The sequence below is a fragment of the Phasianus colchicus genome, chromosome 2 (assembly GCF_987193195.1).
Source record: "Phasianus colchicus chromosome 2, bPhaCol1.hap1.1, whole genome shotgun sequence".
NCBI lineage: Eukaryota > Metazoa > Chordata > Aves > Galliformes > Phasianidae > Phasianus > Phasianus colchicus.
In genome coordinates, this window is record NC_143437.1 from 57,987,302 (window position 1) to 58,007,084 (window position 19,783).

General features: G+C 36.7%; 1 protein-coding gene across 2 annotated transcripts in view; it reads right to left on the reverse strand.

Moving 5' to 3' along the window:
* Positions 1 to 19,783, reverse strand: part of LAMA2 (laminin subunit alpha 2) — a 335,772-nt gene that overhangs the window by 116,448 nt on the left and 199,541 nt on the right. Inside the window, exons 18-22 of one of the 2 annotated variants that reach the window (XM_090135806.1) lie at positions 18,138 to 18,224; positions 11,703 to 11,914; positions 6,979 to 7,085; positions 5,698 to 5,961; positions 3,129 to 3,309 (exon numbers count right to left, since the gene is read on the reverse strand). In XM_090135806.1, coding sequence (XP_089991932.1) covers positions 3,129 to 3,309; positions 5,698 to 5,961; positions 6,979 to 7,085; positions 11,703 to 11,914; positions 18,138 to 18,224 — 851 coding nt within the window. The remainder of the gene's footprint in view (positions 1 to 3,128; positions 3,310 to 5,697; positions 5,962 to 6,978; positions 7,086 to 11,702; positions 11,915 to 18,137; positions 18,225 to 19,783) is intronic. The other variant, XM_090135808.1, reaches the window with a different exon arrangement.

A 19,783-nucleotide genomic window follows, 5' to 3' on the forward strand; every position in this document is an offset into this window, starting at 1 on the left:
TGTGTTCACTGCCTTTATAACTAATATTCTATAATCCAATGCATCAGTGTTGGCCCATCGGGTCAGTGTTCAAAAAGACATTTGAATATTGCCCTCATTAAGATGTATTTAGCCCCGGAATGGACTAGATGATCTTTGAAGGCCTCTTGCAACTCAACTATTTTATTCTACTTCAAAGTAAATCTAGATAATAAGAGATGTGCATAGATAGAACTCATATTTGTAGTTCAGATAAGAACTGATCTTTATTTTTCCCCAAAATGAGGTAACTGATGCAAGTAAGTTTAGCCTCAATCATGACAGATGCAACATGTGAAAGCTTTGGCACTTTTGGCACATCAAGAAGATGTTTCAGAAGTACATCTGTCATTGTGAGATGGAAACTTTTGCAAATTTTATGGAAGTACAGTTCTTAGACAAAACTGGTTCAAAAGGTATGGAGTGGAAAAAGTGATAGAGCAACATTTCTTTGTACTATCATAATTATTTAAAAGAATATGGAAAAAATACAACACATTTGTTGCAAGAAATAGTTAAATGGCAATTTATTTTGTATTGTTTGTTGCTAGAGTGTCAATAATAACTGATCTAACTGATGATGCTTCAGGGTTTTTTAATTGCATAAGAAAAAAATAAACTTGTATTTCTTTTGATAAATGCTAGATAAAAGAAGTCTAATATTTTATTAGATACTTAGCTGCAATTCTCGTATTCATTTTTGTGCACTTTCTTCAAGCATGATTTGATACACTTCCATTAAATTTCTGAGTTTTCTTTGCAATTCATAATTTAATTCCTTTTTTTTTTTTTTTTTTGGTCATATGAAGGAAAGTGCAAAAGACTTACTAAAATAAATGTGGAACAAACAGCATTTTGAAAAGAAAAAAACCTTTGCATCTGTTATATTCACTTTGAAATTTCTAAAAATCTGTTGGGGTTATTTAAAATACTTGATGAACATAGGCAGATACACTTCTATTTAAAACATTATTTAGTTTTGCACTAAACTCAGTCTTTCCATGTTTATCAGGAGTGCAGTTAAAAATGTAATGTGAAAACGTGTTAATTGCCTTCTCATTTTCCCTCCCCAACTGTATGAAATTAACAACATTTTGTAACATTTCACAATGAGCGATGCACTTTTAAATTGCAAAATGTTACTATAAGAGTGTAATCATGAAGATCATCTACAGTAATTTTTTCTCCCCAATATGTGCTAAGAACTTTAGGACTTCATTTATTGTTTGCAATTTACTTCAAGCTTTCTCAGCAGTGAGTTTGTGAATCAATCTTTCCCTTTTCCATAGTGCCAACTTTACAACATGGTAAATATTTTCTTGCCCCTTCCTTCACATGGCAGACAATACCATAGAGTAAAATTTTCAGCTATGAACTATAAACCACTCTGGCTCAAGACATATACTGGGGGAAGAAGAGCAACGCTGCAGAGATGGACTTGGGGGTCCTGGTGGATGAGAAGCTGGACAAGAGCCAGTAGTGTGCGCTTACAGCCCAGAAGGCCAACTATCTCCTTGGCTGCATTAAAAGAGGAGTGATCAGCAGAGAGAGGGAGGTGATTGTCCTCTCTACTCAGCTCCTTGTGAGGCTCCATCTGGTGTACTGTGTACAGGCCTGGAGTCCAAAGAAGGGCCACTAAGATGATCAAATGGATGGACTATGAAGAAAGGTTGAGGGAACTGGGTTTGTTTAGCTTGGAGAAGAGAAGAGGAGGGGGAATGACTGTTTACATGGGTGGATAGTGATAGGACAACGGGGAATGGTTTTAAACTGAGACAGGAGAGATTTAGGTTAGATGTTAGATGGAAGTTTTTCACTCAGAGAGTGGTGACACACTGGAACAGGTTGCCCAAGGAGGCATTCAAGGCCATGCTGGATGAGGCTCTGAGCAGACTGTTCTAGTGGTTGGTGACACTGCCCCTGGCAAGGGGGTTGAAACTAGGCGATCTTTGAGGTCCTTTTCAACCCAGGCCATTCTATGATGAAATTGAATTTCGCTGCATAGGTATGGGTCTCAAAATGTAGATGCTCCTTCCATACTAAAGCTAAAGAAGTAAGAAAGGCAGAGAGCTAGGCTTGCTACTTGTGCTGCTATTCCTTATGGAAAAGGAGGAGGATTAGAATACTTGGGAAGACCATTTCTGCTGCTGGAAAGAATACTCTACAGCTCTGACCTGAAGAAAATCAGAAGCAATATCCTCAGCATGTTAACACTCTGCCATCAGCAAGGAACAGTGGGGGGCCATTGCCACTCTGGCATGCCAACACTCTAGACAATTAACTATACCTCCTGTAACCAGATCTAAACTAGTTTATGAAACATTAGAAGTAGAGACTGTTAGCAAAGATAGATATTTCTCTGTGAAGAAACCAGTGGATTAGATTCTTTTTGACCTAGCCATCTGTACTGCTTTAAGGACAGGGAGTGTTCATTTCAGTGTTTGACCTTACATCCAAAAGAACAAACATAAAGAAGTAACTGGAAATATTTCATGATGATGCTATAATTTCAGCATCTGGAGGAGAATACTTTTACTGTGCTTACACATGGAACATAGCAGAGGTTTTTTTTTTTGTGTACAACAAGATTTTCAGATAAAGTATATAAGTAAACAAGATTCTAAATATAACTGTACAGAATTTAATAAAAGAGGATCAACCTTGTAAGGACAATGAAAAAGTTTGGGATAAAACTAGAAGAAGCAGAAAGGATGTGAATTGAAAAAAAAAAAAAACACACATCAAGCTGGTGTGATTTGGTAAGCACCTGAGTAAGTCTTCTATATTACTATAACTAAATTACAGAAACGTCATAGATATATTTTGGGCGGAAAGTACTTGGACAAAAGGACACTTCTGTTCCTTGTAAATACAGCTATCCATGGAAGATTAGCCATAAATTAATCTTAAAATAGCAGAAATAGCTTGGGTCTTTTGTTCTTGCCAGTTATTCTCTTTGCCAATTGACAGATTTACAGGGCTGCCCATGAAAATGACTGCCTGTCAGGAAAATTTGTTAGGCAATCCACAACCAGCCAACTTAGTAAGAAAATGAATACATACATAGATAAATAAATAAACTTGCAATTGGCCATGAAGTATTTACATACGAGTACAGCCTCCTTCTTCAAAGTTGTAAAATCCATGAGCACAGCGGTCACACTTCTTCCCTGTCACTCCTGGCTGGCAGTAACACTGTCCATTTCCATCACAGTCAAAGGATTTGGAACCAAAAGAGTTGCAGTTGCAGGGAACACATCCTCTGGAAGATTGTAAGCCAAACGTTTCAGGCTGCCACCAAGAAAGGAAAGAACAGTTAGTACATGGAAAGATTACTGGGAAAAGATGAAAACCTGAGCACCTGTGGATAGCAGAGTGATCCTTTCTTTTTCTGTTGATTCTGTAATTCTTAAACAGAATTGTAGAGGTAAAACTGGCAAGGGCACTAAACAGCTACGCAGCTCAAAAGGACTAAAAATTTCAGAACGTTAACTGCTATTATAACAAATGTTCTCTAGACAGTACACTTTGTACAAGGTTGTGTTTCCATATATACGATTTCAAGAAGGTTGTTATGTACGGTCTTCAGACTGACTTTCAGAAGTTTCCTACTTTACTTAAATAGAAGGCCTGAGTCATCTATGTATACTGTGTCTGGATTGTAAGATTATGTTAGGCAGGATTGGTTACTAAATGAACTCAATTGAAAATGAATTCAAATTCTCTGCTATAAATGGACAGTGATTCAACCAGAAAGACTCTGGACAAGAAGATTCTGTCTCCTTTGATCAAGGACACTACCTGTACACAGTATTCTGTAATTCAAGGGCATTTCTTCTGAACGATTCTTAGGAACAACATTAGATGAACACAGATAGGATGTATTTGCATTACAAGCTAGTAAGAATTACCTTTTTTAAAAGATAATTAACTGCTAATGATTATAAATGGACTGAAATGAAATATATTTATTTTTACAATGTGCTACTGGGCACCTCAGCCATTTGCTGTTAGATTTTTTGCCTAGTACAAATCAGCACAGATTTTTCAAATCAGTGGAGATGTACTGACTTAGATTCTCATGGATTTGTTTCCAAAGTTAAACTCCTAATCTGTGTAGGTGAAATCTCAAGACTTTGGCAGGCTTCCAAAGTCCACAAATGTGAACTCTGAGATTAATATTGACGTTCCACATTCCTAGAGGGAATCTACTGGTATGTATATACAGGATTGTACCTACAGTCAGAATTTGGCCTGAAGAAACATAGAAACTAAGCAAATGCTTGATTATACATATAATAAAGAATTACCCTGATTCTCATTTCCAGTTTCTACAATGAAATGCTTTGCAAATTATATACTTCAGCATGACAAAATATGGTGCATCAGAGAGAAAAGATTATTCTAATCCATGTAATTAAACTTCAAGGTTCAATTAAATATACAGTGTATCTCTAAAGATTTCTATTACACAGGAAAATGTACTCAAATGTAAATATGCAAAATCTTCAGGACAGACAATCAGATTAATATAGTGAAGCAACCAATGCACAGCATGCAGATCAGCTCTCAAAAGAAAGTTTGATAGGATGTAATAAATTCTGTTTATAGGGTGAAAAACAGAAAAACAGCCTGATCACTAGTACTCCACAATGCGTGAATGAAGAAAAGATCACTAGCATGCTGGGTTCGGTTCAGTGAAAGACATTTTGGTCAGTCATGCAAGCTCCCAAGATGAGACTCCAGGCTGAATCCTCGGCCAGCCTTGTTTATACAGAAATTGAGAGTCACATCTATCGAACAATAGATAGGATCATGGATGGCAACAAGGAAACATTATACCTTCTGAATACTGTACTAGATTTGACCCTGCACCAGTGTATTCTGAATATTTGTGTGGTCAATAGTTATGTTAAATGGGTAGAAGTTCACATTATCCAAAGGAATCCATATGAGCAAATAAAGTACAAATCCTTGAACCTGACTGAGGAAAACAAAATACTGGCAGTTATTTTTCAAACAGAGTATTTATGGGCGTCTTGGGTTGCAGGAGGAAAAAAAAAAAAAGGAAATTACTTAAAACACTGCTCAGTTAGAAGCAGTTGCACCATAATTAATACATCATTTTAGGAAATAAGCTGTTTTGTTGACATGTGATGATGAATATTTCTATTATTTTGGGAATTGCATTCAAATAGCTTGCACTTGTTCTGGTTAAAAATTAAAACTGTCTCAAGACTGCCCATATTCACAAATGAGAACTTTTAACACCTGTCGTGTTTGATATTTCTTAACATTTTGCCTCTGGTGGTGATGATTCTTCTCATGAGCTCCTAGCCCTTTGGTTCTCATTAGAAGAGGAAGTCTTGCTCTATTGAAGACCACGAATATCCTACTGATTACACTGATGTATGAACATCACCCATATATTTTATGCACGCTACTGTTGGTTGTGCTGCTTTTGGAATTACTATGTTATTTGACTTCTGGCCTATTTGGTTAATTGCCCTATGCAACTTTGGATGAGGGGAATACCAAGAACATAGCACTGTCTTTCCTTGTTCATTCTCTGTACAGAAGCACATTTCTTTAAAATTAAAGGGGAAAAACAAACAAACAAACACCACCACAAGCAAATACTAAGTTTCAGCCCATGCGATGCACACAGTTTCTGATTACCAGAGTAGCAGGCTGGTAAGCACCCCGTGGGCACTCACTGGCACTGCTGAAGCCCCATTTCCGAGGGGGGACTCGAATCTGCTGACTGCTTCGTGCACTTTCTTTCAATTTAGGCACCTGTCTGCTGATTTCACAGCGTTTGCCTGTGAATCGTGTTTTGCAGATACATCTTCCTGACATATCACATTGCAGTGACATGGATCCTAAGGCACTGCAGCCACAGGGTATACAAAACCGTTTATCTGGGGCCCAGAAGTAGCTGGGCTTTAAAAATGAAAAGTAAACACTGTTAGAAAGCAGAGGAAATGAAACTGCACCAAATAAAAGAGTACAGGAATATAGGCAGTAATAAACAAAGATTAATTCCTAACAGCAGCTGATTTTGTATTAGCAATAATTATTGACATATTTTATGTGTATATTATACTGTATGTGGCAAGTTCCATTGATACTACTGATATTTCTTCGAATAGACTATTTAAATACTGCTGAAATGAAAGTGTGCTCCCCTGGGATAGCTCTTCAAAAAATTATGCAGCTTAAAGGGTGAAACGATCCTTTTGGTTTCTGCACAATTATTTATGTGCTTTAAATCATACACACAGGGTGTTCTGAGGACACAGACTTAACCCATGAGTCTTCATGCTGAAACAAAGACATGTTTATAAGATATTCCTGAGCAGCCTAAAGAAATCTCTTTGTGAAAGTTCATGAAAGACATTGTTTGTTTTTTTTTTTTTTTTTTTTTTTGCAGTGACTTACACGACAGCAAAACAACATCAAGACAAAAGATATTTTCACCAAAAAAGTACAGTATTTGAAAAATACCAAAAGGATTCCTGAGAAAAAGAATGTAAAAGCAGAATGTTCACAGTAGGAATAAACAATCAATTTGTTTTTTTGAACACCAGATTCTGAAAGATATTTTGCAACTTTCTTCACAGAGGAATTTTTCCAGACCTGCAATATTCCTACTTATTTGTATTAAACATTCTAAATAAGAAATATATTTACCATACAAAAATTGTATTTGAACATACAGTGAGGCTTAAAGTGTTTTGATTGAGTACAAAGGGAGATTTACTTTTGTTGTTTGTTTTGTTGCAGAAAGCTTTGAAAAACATTAAATGGCCATTTTCTATATATTCTCCCCATACATAAAAACAATTCCTATTTGTTCCTTAAGTGAAACAACAACAATAAAAAAAGACAAAAAAAACCCCAAACCATTTAACACCAGACTGAAGCAAACTGAAACATCCATAGTTCTTCATCCCTCACCTTGCACATGTCACACCGGCGCCCAATCACGTTGGGTTTACACTCGCACTGGCCAGTCTGAGAGTCACAGGTCTCTGAGATGGATCCATTGACATGGCAACGGCAGGCTACAGAAGAAAAAGAAGGAACTGTTGATGTGCTTCCAGTACACTTACACTGCTTCCAGTACACTTACACTACTGATTCTGACCTTAACAGCCAAATATTTAACAGCGTGTTTTTTGCCATCTGGACAAACTCAAGAATGCAGGTCTGAGGAAAGCCCAGACAGTGACAATCGACATTTACCTAACCATAAAAATGCAGAATTTTACTCCAAATTATTGCACTGAGAAATTTTGTTTCCACTTCATAAAAAATCTCCTCGCATGCCACCCCAAGTACCTCTGTTCTAGCAACAGCATTAGGACTCACAGAGGAAATAGAACCCAAACAACCAGCCCCACCCATGACACAAATCGCCTAAGGATTTTTAAAAAGCAGTGAAAAAGAAACTTTTGTTTCTTATAGAAAAAAGTTTTGCTTCCTGCATTCTCATATTTGAGAAGAAGTTTTGGAGATGCTTTCTATAACCCTTTATGCCCTTAGATCACAAGTCTTTTGGCATGCAGCAATTGCAATAGGGAAGGGAGAGATGTTATCACATGTCACAGGGACTATGACCATACAGGCACCAGTTCCACTAGGATGAGCAGGCTTCTCTGTCATTTTTTCCACAGAGACATGAATCCTCATTACTATATTTATTACCAGTCTACTCTTTGAAACAGGCCCAGCCCACATTTTCCCTTCTTGCACTACCCTGACTACGTGTTGTCTTTTTCTCAACATGACAGCTTTGTTTTAAGCAGCACTTAAGCGTCCCAACAGCAAACACTGTGGTCACATACTTGCACATCATAAGGTGCCACTAGAGTTTTTTTTTTTTTTCCTATAGATAAACCATCACAATAGGATCTTCGCCATGACTTCATTGGACTTACTATATTGTAAACTAAAGGAGTTTTTCCTGCCATTCCCTCTATTTTTGAGGTATTATGCACCAGTTGCTTCTTTCAAATGAAAGTGATTTCACATTTTGCTTCAATCTGTTCGTGGCCTTATTTTTCAAACATTTGCAAAAATATCTCATATCTCTGAGAGTAAATAATAATAGTATAATACACACACACACACACACACACACACACACAAAACAACCCAAAATAATTATGGGCTCTCTTGTCAATCTGGTAACGATATTCATCTCTTTCACCATCTTTCAGCCTTCTTCCTTATCCATTACCATAATACATATGTTTTAAAACTATTGACAATCCAACCTAAGCACATAGAATGGTACTACATGTACACATTTGCATTATATTCCAATTATAATGGTCACTAGTCAAAATACGATGTGTAATCCCAAACCCACATGAACATTATCAATAACAGCTGTATTTCACCAACATTTTAACTCAGATTTCAAAGCCCGAAGATATTATTTGAATCTGTTTTTCTTAAACAAGAAAGTAAAAAATCACAAGGATCCTGATAAATAAATAAATAAATACACTGTTTTTTATGCAGGCAAGCTTAATACCATATGTAGATCACACTGAAAGTAAGGTCTCCGATTTATTTCCAAGGAAACTACAACAGATTTGAACACTATAATAACGCTTTGATAGAGTAAATTCTCAGCTACAAAACACTATTTTTGCAACACAGTCATCACCATTAGCTCTGCATTTCCACCAGCGATGAATAGGACCCTGAATGCCATGCCAGTCAAAATCTGCACTAATAGAGGTGACCCACTGTCACTACTGCTGAAATGCACCACCCACCACCTCACTGTCCTTGCGTTTGCTGTTTGGTCTCCATCAATAATCAGCAAGCATCAATGAATGTCAGTGAGAGCGATTTTTTCTGCATGGAAGAATTACACGACACCCTTTTACTTCAGTATGTACTTCCATGTCAGAAGCCATTTGGTCAGGCTGCCCCTCTGCTGCCATCTGTCACACAGCAACAAAACATAATGGAATATTGGTGGGAAGGTTCAACCTCTACTGCCATACAGCCAACATCTGCCTCTGAAGTCACATGGCGAAAATATTATCATAAAAGGTACTACTTTCAGAGCAGGCAACATATATTACCCCAAGTGGAATGTCATGTATTCTTAACTCAGTCACAGATGACTGTGTGCAATACAGAGGTGAAACAGAATTTGGAAATTAAGACTTTGATTGTTTTCCTGGCACTGGCAGTATGTACACACTGAAGAAACATGCAGTAAGGGTTATTCATATGCTTAACTGTTACTCAATCTGATAAATTACATTTATCTCACCTAAACCCTTCTTATTCATTCGACTCTACTGAAAAATTAGCTATTGTCCCAAATTCTAAATGGTTGCTATACTACAATACAGCCTGTCACAGAAATTTGTCTTACTTTCTCCCAAAATGACACTGGTTAAGACCTCTCTCAATCCCTCTCGATTTGTATAAATGTTTATGAGTCTGTAATTATAATGAACCCACACTAATTCCTCTCCAACAGTGATACTGGGCACACATAGGCACACTTGGACGCTTGCTTTAATTAATCTCATGTCACCTAGCTCTACCATCAGCACAACCTCTAGCTATTTGCTTCAATATACTGTGCTGTTTCACAGCAAAAAGCAACTTACAAAATTGAAATCGAATAAGTATAGGACATTTGCTCCATGTTCTTAGATTTATTATTTTGTACAGTTACACCAAGAAATTCAGAGAAGCTATAGTGATATAAAGTTGTACTGTCATTTGAAACGGTTAATGCACATGACAACAGCAAAGTACTGAGAAAGAGCAAAGAACATTTCAAACAATAATTTGAGAGCAAAATTCATGCTTTGCAACACTCTCAGTTTTGGCTTTTTAATAAGGAAAGAAATTGAAAACAACAAAGTAAAGACACGGTCCTTCTGATATTGTAGCCGCAGGGCAAAATTCATGGAAGTCTGCAAAGGAAATAAAAAAATCATATGCAAAAAAAAGAAAGAAAGAAAAAAAAGCCCACATGAAAGACAGGGAGCAGATGAATGTAAGGTAACTGTGAGCACAAAGCTATGAATACATTATGGGACTCTCCTTGTCAGTGATGCTAAAAAACAAAAGCAAAGCTTGTAATTCTACATTAAATATGTATTTATTTTTAATACTTTTTATTTTTAATTGTATGTTTTTGGAACTCTTCTCACACTGCATCTCTTTCCCATGCAGCTGCCACAACTGTAGAAATGTTCAAAGCAAGAGCCCTGTCAACGCTGCAGGAATGGTGATGAGCTACTTGAAGCTATGATTTCTGAAATGCACTGCTTTTAAAAATCACATTACACACTTAACACCCTAACTTATATGACATCATAATGAATTTTTAACTAGTGCAAAGAATGTATGTGATTGTCCAACTTTTATTTAGCATCACATAGCTACAGAAAGCATGTATACAGCCATGTCTCTCCATGATTGTCTATTAATTTACATATAACCATGTTTATTAGCCTTATCTGAGAAAGCTAGTTATGTTTATGTTCTAAATCTCTGGAGCTCCCAATGCTGTCTTAGGTAGTCAAACATGATCTTGTCTGACAGTTGGAATACTTCACCCCACTAACAAAGCAAATCCTTGAAATGGATGGAAGTGGATCAGAATTCTGTTCTTGCAACGCATCGTGCAAGAAATGGTTCCTGTGCTCCTAAGAGCAATAAGGTAGTGCCCAAGATCTTTATCGGCATTTTACATCTTTGTACTCAGTGGAGTGGCTCTGCAATTATTCCAAAAAAAGAAGAGGATTTAATTATATTAACAGAGAAATAAAGTACTCTGCTCTTTCAGAAGATCTAAGTCTTTTTTATTCCATTCCTCAAATTGATGGCGAATTACATGTATTTTTACGCTAGAATTATAAGAGCTGCATTCCAAATTCTGCCAGGAAGGACTCAGTAAGAGCTACTGCCCTCTACAGAAGCAAAAGCTCCTGCTCCTACCAGCTCTTCTATCCGCTCTCCACAACTTCATGCAGTCATTGTGGAAGTCTGACACTGGATATGCGGCTTATACTTAAACAACATGCCACCGCACAACAGTGCTGAGAAGCGGTGGCTTGTTGCAGTGCCAGGCACTGTACTCCATAGCACCTCAGAACATTTAACAGGAGTCAGAAGGCTCAACTTGGCAGGATGCCTCTGTCCTGTAAAGCAGCTTCCAACACAAACTAATGTCACATAGGTGACAATAAGGTCCCAAGTTTCGCCAAATTTGGATTCTTCAGTAACTGAAATATCTTTTCCTCCTCCTTTCAGTACCAATCTGAAATTACCAACGGGATTAATGAGATTTCTCTGCATGTTGTAGTGCATTTCTATTTATTTATATTTATTTTTGTAGATCTGACATTTATCACAACCTTTTGCATCCATCTAATTTTCCATTCTCCTATGTCTATTCCATGCCTGCTTCATTACTGCTTCAACTATAGGAGGAAGCTTTATAATAGGTTCGTCATTCTATTTATTTTGAATTCACCCTTTCCAGATGCAGATCAAGTAAAACAGTATTCTTAGAGGTATGAGCACACCATATCATTCTCCTGCACATGCATACAGAGGCATATTCTTCCTCTCAGGAAGAAAGATATAGAATAGATCAATTCTGTCAGAAATACTAAGAGTTTATGACTTACGTTGACAGTTCCTTGCATCAAGAGCATCACCAAAATATCCATCAGCACACCTCTCACAATACTGGCCTGTTGTACCTGACTTACATATCAGGCAAGCACCAGACAAGCTGTCACAGCTGCCAGGAACGGAGAAGTCAAGGTTGTTATTACATTGGCATGGTTGGCATGATCCCCCTGGTATTAGAGGCTGTCCAAAATAGCCTTCTGCACACCTGAAGTAAAAGAGATCATGAGTTAGGACCCTTAAATAGTCTTATTAGAAATATTTAATTTTATTTTTCACTAATCACTAAAAATTACTTGATCTTCTTCCAAGTATTTCTTAACTGCCTTTTCTCTCTCCCTCCTTCTCCTTTTTAACAATACTTTAGATACCATACCAGCTGAAATCCTGCCAGTTCTGCTAGTAATTAGATTTCAATGGGAGAAAAATCTTGTCACTGGCACTGAAGACAAGACAAAGCATAATAAGAAATCTGTCTACTGGCACTCTAGAGGAATTCAGGTTCATGTTAGATAGGCTTTGTATTTCAGCACATCATGTCTAGATATTCTTGTGCACTCATTTCCCAACAAGTCTGTTGATTTTCTCCTTTCACATAAATAACGTGTTCACTATAGGTTAGAAAATGATACAGACATAAAATTGTTTACACAAGATCCCCCACTCGTATAGCCTTCTGCTGGTCTACTGCCTGGTCACTTAACTATTGGGTTGCTTACTTCTGTGTATAGCAAAAAGATTCCTAGAAATCTTTTGAAAAAGAATTATAGGATTCATAGGGATAGTGACTTTTTAGCATAGTCCCTTCCTTATTTTAAGAAATAAGTTTTAAAATATCACCTTTTCCACCTTGGCCACCTGCAATTTCCAATTAATATCTTGTAAAATAGGTTAGTGAACCTGACTTAAAAATGAGTGTGTATTTAAAGAAAATTTATACATGTCTGAGCCTATTTCCTACTTATATTTTGGGTTGCTTTCTTTTTCTATTACATTTGCACAGCAATTTATAGGTAACAAAAAAAGAAAAAAAAATGCACAGTTCCAGCTAATGAAGTTATTTGTGCTCATCTCAGATGAACTTGAATTAAAGTAAAGAAGAGATAGAGTACATAAGTCAAATCACATAAATTAACATTTCCTATTATTTTAAGTTGATTCAAATACAACTTTAATCAATGCAGATATTATCCTCCCTGCTTTGTACTAGTACAGGGTGGTATGGTCCAGAAATAATTTTGGATAGCATCCTAAAAAGGAAACACTCAGGTCCACTATGCTTTTACTCTTTTCCACTTATGATCATCAAGTTCATCCTTTTCCTTTCATCCAGAATGTCTCATAAAATTTCCAGTCTGATCCCAAACAAAACAGTCTAAACATTTCCTAAATATTATTCAATATCAATAGCAAAAGTTATCAAAATGGATGACAGAGTAGGGAGGAATTAATAGCTAGAACTAATCAGTATTTTTAATAGTAGGATGTTATTCAAAGTAAAATTCTTTCTGTTCTTTAAAAATATCCATGACACATACCTAAACAGATGCATAATTTATACAAACAGTCCAGTGGTTTGGGTGAATGTAAGCACTCATTAACAAGAGCATAATTTCATAATCTAGTCCACTGTGCTCTGCTGCATTCACATAGCCATCTCTCTCAAGTACTTCCCCATAACAACAGTACATCAAAATCTTGTCATAAGAATAATTAATGCATTTTATTTTCAGAACTTGTCATGAATGTAGCTACATATTGTACCTCCTTGTATTATTCCCAGAATAGAAATGGGTGTTGGTTCTTCCTTATTAAGAAGGTATTGAGAATAACTCAGAAACCACAGAAGACTAATTTTTAGCTTACTTTCCCAAAGACAACATTTTTTTTACCCCCGGAGATGATATCTCAGTTACAAAGGCCAGGAATCTCTCAGTACATGTAACAATTAATAACTATGATTTAGAAAAGCCAAAGTGCAACAGGATAATTGAGGCAGGATCTTATTTTACTCAAAATAAGAAGAATAAGAAGAATAATATGTGAAGTTCACCTATGCTTTGCTGCAATATTTCTCATTTACCACTTGCATGTTTGTCATGAATCTGTATCTTTTGGCACTACTAACCAATCTGACTACTTAACATGCACTCATTTTCCATTTTCCCTTACATTTAATACTTCAGTATCTTTTAACATTCCTATAAACTTACCAAGCAGTTCATAGAAAAAAAAACATGCCAGGGGTTTGCAAGAAATGCGTGGATAATCATTTCCCCTATTAATAGCAGGAGACCTTGATAACACTTTTTTTTTTCCCCTCATCAATTTAGATTTTGCTAATTAAAATTAGTGAAACTCACCCTCCTCACATACATTCTACTTAAACACATAGATATTCTTGAATCTAGATTCAAGATTATTAGACCCCAAAATTAGGGAAAAATGAGGTGAACTTAACAGAATACTGTATGCAAATATCTATGTGTAAATTCTTTACATTTTCTCCCACTTCTCATGAAGTTGCAGATGTAGATTAAAAAAAAAAAAATATCTAATGTCTACTTTCACTAATTCCACCGTTAAGGACATTTCTATTTCAGCTACTCTTCTCAGATTCAAAGCACTACATGTTTGGGAAAGTTCACAATAAAAAGTCCAAAAATCTATGTGGCATGGGAAATTACATGTATGGATTGGAGAAAACACAGATCTTATTCAATAACTGCAAAGTACAATGGAAAACCATTTAGATGAGGAAAAAGAAAAAAAAAAAAAACAAAAAAAAACCCAAAAGAGAAATCAACCAACCTACCAGAAATAGGAGTAAGGACAGGGAACAAAGACATTCAAGAATGGTTCAATTTCACATTCCCTTCCCCCCCCCCCCCCACCCCCCCAACTTCCTCTCTCTATTTACCTCCAGCCTCAAATGCAGATGTTTCCCACATCTCAGATATAATTTACAGTTTTATTTGGCATAATTGGTGCCAAACACTGAGATAATATATAAATATATGTGAAAATGAATGCATGTACTGTATCTGGATGAAATGGAATTAATTTTCTTCACCATAGGCCATGTGGTTTTGTGTATATACACAAATATGCACAAAAAAACCAGGCCTATTGTATACGATGTCTTTATGCTTACTTGGAGAAAAAAAAAAAAACAAAAACCAACTTTGAGACAGAGTTAACATGGGCTGTAAATCTAAATACTTGAAAGTATGAAAATAGTATTTTCACAGTTGCTTTGAAAATAATGTGCACCCAATTTGTGTATGAAATTGGGTAAAAGTCCAGTGGGGAAACAACCTGTGAACTTGCTGTTAAAAATTTTACCTCTGATGCACAACACAGATGTTAGTGTTCTATGACTGGGCATAAATCTATATTGCATTTTCTAATATCAGAGTGCTTATCTTTGCAACCTGGAAACAATCCCACACAATACATTTAATTGATAAAATATTCTGAATGTTTGTTCCTTTTCCCAACAGCACTGCAATACAGGTTTGTAATTCTGGCACAGGGGAAAAAATTAGATTAGCTAGCAGCAGCAGCATATCGAACCCAAGAGACTCAGAAGGGTCTACATAGTGGCACTCTGTGCTAGATTTGAGGGATGCTGGGTTGTAGAGGGGAGGAAGGATGTGAAACATTTCATCCATTTCCTCCCACTAAAGTTACACAGACTTTTCCACTCCCCTTCTTGGAGGAAAAGATTTCTCAAACTATATTCATAAATGAAGGAGCACTAAAGGAGAAGCTAGACTACCCACTTTGTTTCTTTTCCCTATGGAAAAAAAAAAACAACTGTGGGTTCTTTTCAATATCAAGGCTGTGCAGCTGGCAAATGCATCTCAAAATTCTGTAAATATGTTGGGCACAAAGCACAACTTTTTGACATAAACCTTTTGTACAGAGATAGGAGAGAATCTCCTGTACACTGTACCCACTGGGAAATTGAATAACAAGCAAAGAAAGAACATAAATCTCATTTACTGGGGAAAAGGATTAAATAGGAAAATGAAGCTCTCTCTACACTTAGAGATAAATGATAATTTAAGACTGTTCAGTTAGCCAACTGTGTGGCACAGATTAGTCATCGCTATGCAGTTGCTAAAATGATCCAGAATTCTACATAAACATTTTCAGCAATTATAGAGTCACTATTAATAATAGCAAAAGGCAATGTGCTTTCTTCTGTTCATTATTATTGACAGCTGTGGGCATTTCCAAGCAGCTTGTTAGAGATGAAAGAGAATCATTCCATGAGCAACGGAATTAATGGTTTAATTTCCAGTGGATTTATATCACATGGTTACAAGGCTAAGGACTGATTATTTGCAGCAGGATGTTGCTGTTCAGCAGTGAGCAATCCCTCAGGCTACAGCAGTGCCTCTTCCTTGCCCTGTAAAATTTTTCTTATGGGCAAAACATTTAATAAACTCTCTCACTTGCTCTTGCTCTCTTGTGCTTGTAATCTCTGCTGTTTAATTAGGTGTGAGATCACACAGTACTCTCTCCCTTAACTATGACATGTCCTGATTTACTAACCTCTATTCAGCTACTTCTCACAAAATTTTCAGGAACAATTACTATCTGTGAGATCTTCTACCCTTCTGTCAAATTTGGTTGGAACTGACCTACAAGTTCAAATGCTTTTGTGGGCAGACAGACACGCACTAAAAGATCACACAAGCCTTATTTCCTTAGGAAATAATGCTGAAAGTCCAAGCCTGCTACTTATTCAGATTCTCTCATATTGCAGCTACAGCCTGTGCTCCACTCAGAAATAGCACTTGTTGCTAATGGAAGCTGTCAATGACCCTGCATTGACAAACTGCCACCAAAGTGCTCTGCACCAAAGTGATTTATTCCTGCCATCATTAACTTCACAGCCCACTAGCTTAAAGAAAGGTGATGACTTCCAAGATAGACAGGAAAACACAAGCAGAAATAGTACTCAGCAGGAGCAGTCTCAGTGATAATGGGTGGAAACAGGTGACAGCCTACACTCTCACTTTAGGACAGATATAGCACAATAGGGGATTTCAGAGGAAGTAGTTGTAAATGTAATTTGGAAAGATATGACTAGAGGGTGATTCACGGCATATGGACAGGTTTCTGCTTTTCCTGGTTGGCTCTCTCTTGATTCACTCCTACTTTTCCCCATCCAGTACTTCTCCCTGAGTTACTAGGTCTTCATTCAGAAGCCTTATATTTTTAGGATATATGTTGGAAAATGCTGCAAGCAGCTCATGGAGGTGTCAAGTAGCAGTAGCCAGCTAAGATACAGAAATGCTACACTTTCATTCCCTACAACTATCTAGCCAGGTGATAGACTGTTATCTGGATCCCTCAGTCCCTCTTAAAAAAGGTGTTAATCGTAGAGTCATGTGGGATGTGGATCACGGAGCCAAAGCCAGCGCTGATTCACTGTGACCTCCAAACAACAAGCAGCGGTACTCTGGCAAACTAACTGCTCTTTAAAGTTATTCTATCCACATGAAATCCCAAAAGATAGGAGGGTGCACAGATACAGCGATGATTTCCCCTGTCTCTACTTCTCATCACCTGTGGAAAGGGGACCCTGGCAGCTTAGCACTAGTGCTTCTACTATCCTTTTGTTTCACTTAAATTCTACGAGTGACTCTTTCATAGTAACGAAAGAGCATGAGAAGGCAGATGGGATTATCAGTGAAGGGAACTTCTTCTCTGAGTACTAACACGTCATTTAGATCTATCATAGCCAAAGAAAGACAGAACATGAGATATTTTTTTTTAATTTGCCTTTTTGTGTAAGTAATAACAAAACCCATGAAGTATATTGAGTTTTTCTACATGTTTAACAAATAGAGATTCTCTGTTGTCACTAAAACCTATCTTCTTGTATTTGCTAAATAAAGGCTGCAACAGAAAACTAGAAGTAACATAGGTAAAATATTCTTTTATAAATAATTAAAACCAACAAATAACTTATTACAACTTATTTCCTTTTCAAGAAGAGGGAACAATAACTTACTGAACTCTTGATACACCATGCTCTAACTATTCAAGTGACAGAAAGACACAAAATAATTTAAAAAAAAAAATCTCAAAAGACTAGTGGAACTGCTACAAGGATAATTTTAAAAAGGTTTCTTACACCTCAACAAATGCTTCTTTGAAGCTTTGTAATTTACCATAAAGCAATAAAGCAATCACTTTTTCAGGGAAAGGATGGAAAGTCAGATAAAGACTATATAAGTATGTAAATATATGGATGCAACGTCAGAGGAAGATGAACAGGAATTTCTTCGGCAAGTTTCAGAAAACAGGAACAGATATGAGAAAGGGAGGCAGCAAAAAAGGAAGGAACTGTTCCCTGTCATAAATACTTTTGATTCAGATCTCATACAGTTAAAAACACGGTATTCACTTACCTTTCACAGCGTGGTCCCACATAGCCAACTGGGCATTCATCACATATTAATCCATGGCTTCGGTCAAAATGGCATGTTGGGCTAAAGCTGTGTTGTTGATATTGGGCAAGAAGAGGGACAAGGAGGAAACATAAAGAAAAGACTGTCAGTATCATAGTTCTTGTCCCACTTCAGAGATTCTTAATTTGCCAAATAGTGCCCTAGAAATGTGATTCTAGTCTAGCATGGAGCTTGAGTTTGACTCCAGCAAATAAAATGTGGAATGACTCTGCTATTTCTGCAACACTGAATATAGAGGAACAGATGGCAGCATCCCAATAGCCTGTTATTACGGGACCTCAGCCTGCCACTGAGCGGCCTAGATAGCATTAAAAAGGCAGGAATGTACAGCTGTTTGTTTGTGCCCCTGAGGGCCTGGCAAAACAAGCTATATCATAATATGTCCCCAAAATAAATATTTCGGAAGAATGACTGATTTGAACTTTGTGTATATGGGTCTGTGAATGGAATCCAGTGAATTAGAAAGGACTAGGACAAGAGGGATATAGCTGGTGCAGCTTCCAAGTGAGTGCCAAGAAGCTGACACATCAGGCCAGACCAGAACATTGATGTTTAAGAATAGCTTGCAGAGTACAGAGCTTTACCTCTTTGCTATGCTTTTCTTATTCCTAGCTGGTGGATTTTGATGTTTGTTTCATAAATAAGGATACCATAGCCATTTGCAAGCTCCACTTATCTCTGATCATATTCAACTTAAATTCTGCTGCTTTGGTTTTTAGCATTTTGCTCTCTTCCTCCCTTAACATTCTTCTGTGAGTAAACAGCCTGACTCTTAAAAAAAAAAAAAGAAAAAAAAAGAACAAAACACAACAACAAGCACACAGAAAAAGTAACCTGCTCTCCTATCATTCTGAAGTGATCAATAAAGACACAAACATGAACCCTTCACCCTTCATAGAGCTTCATCTAAATAACTGAAAACAGTTCTGGTCAATCTAATAGAAAAAGAGAAGAATGGGAGCAGGTGCATGGTGGAGTGACTGTTCACAAAAGGAAAACAAAGCATCTAGCTGAAAAGAAAACACTGAAAATGACTTTTATAACTTAGGAAAACAGAAGTTGGGAAAGAATATAATGAACAAGTACTTCAGAAAGAAGTTATATTCAGGTAAAAGATTATGCTACTACAGTAACAAATAGACATCATCTAACCTTGGATAGTTTAAAGTAGGATATATAATGAAAGTTTCTGGAAAATAATGGGCACAGGGAGGCCAGAAGAACTTAATTAGGATCATGTAACATAATTACCTGTTGATGATTGGACTCTGCTACTCAGGAGTAGGAGTCACACATCCTATCATCTGAACTCAGTTACTCTTCTTTTTCTTTCTACTATAGAATAGTTTCAATTATAAATACCCCATTTGTCAGAAAGCAATAAATCAATCTCCCATAGACAGAAATCAGTAAGAAGGACGTGGGCAAGTCAGTTCCGGTAAACACAGATAGGTATTAGGATATTCCTAGATTATATTTGTGTTATTTTGAAATTACATTCAATTTAAAAATAGATTCAGGAATGTATGAGGAGTCCATTGAAAAATAATTGTTCGTTCTATTTTTACATAGCAATAAATGCATTT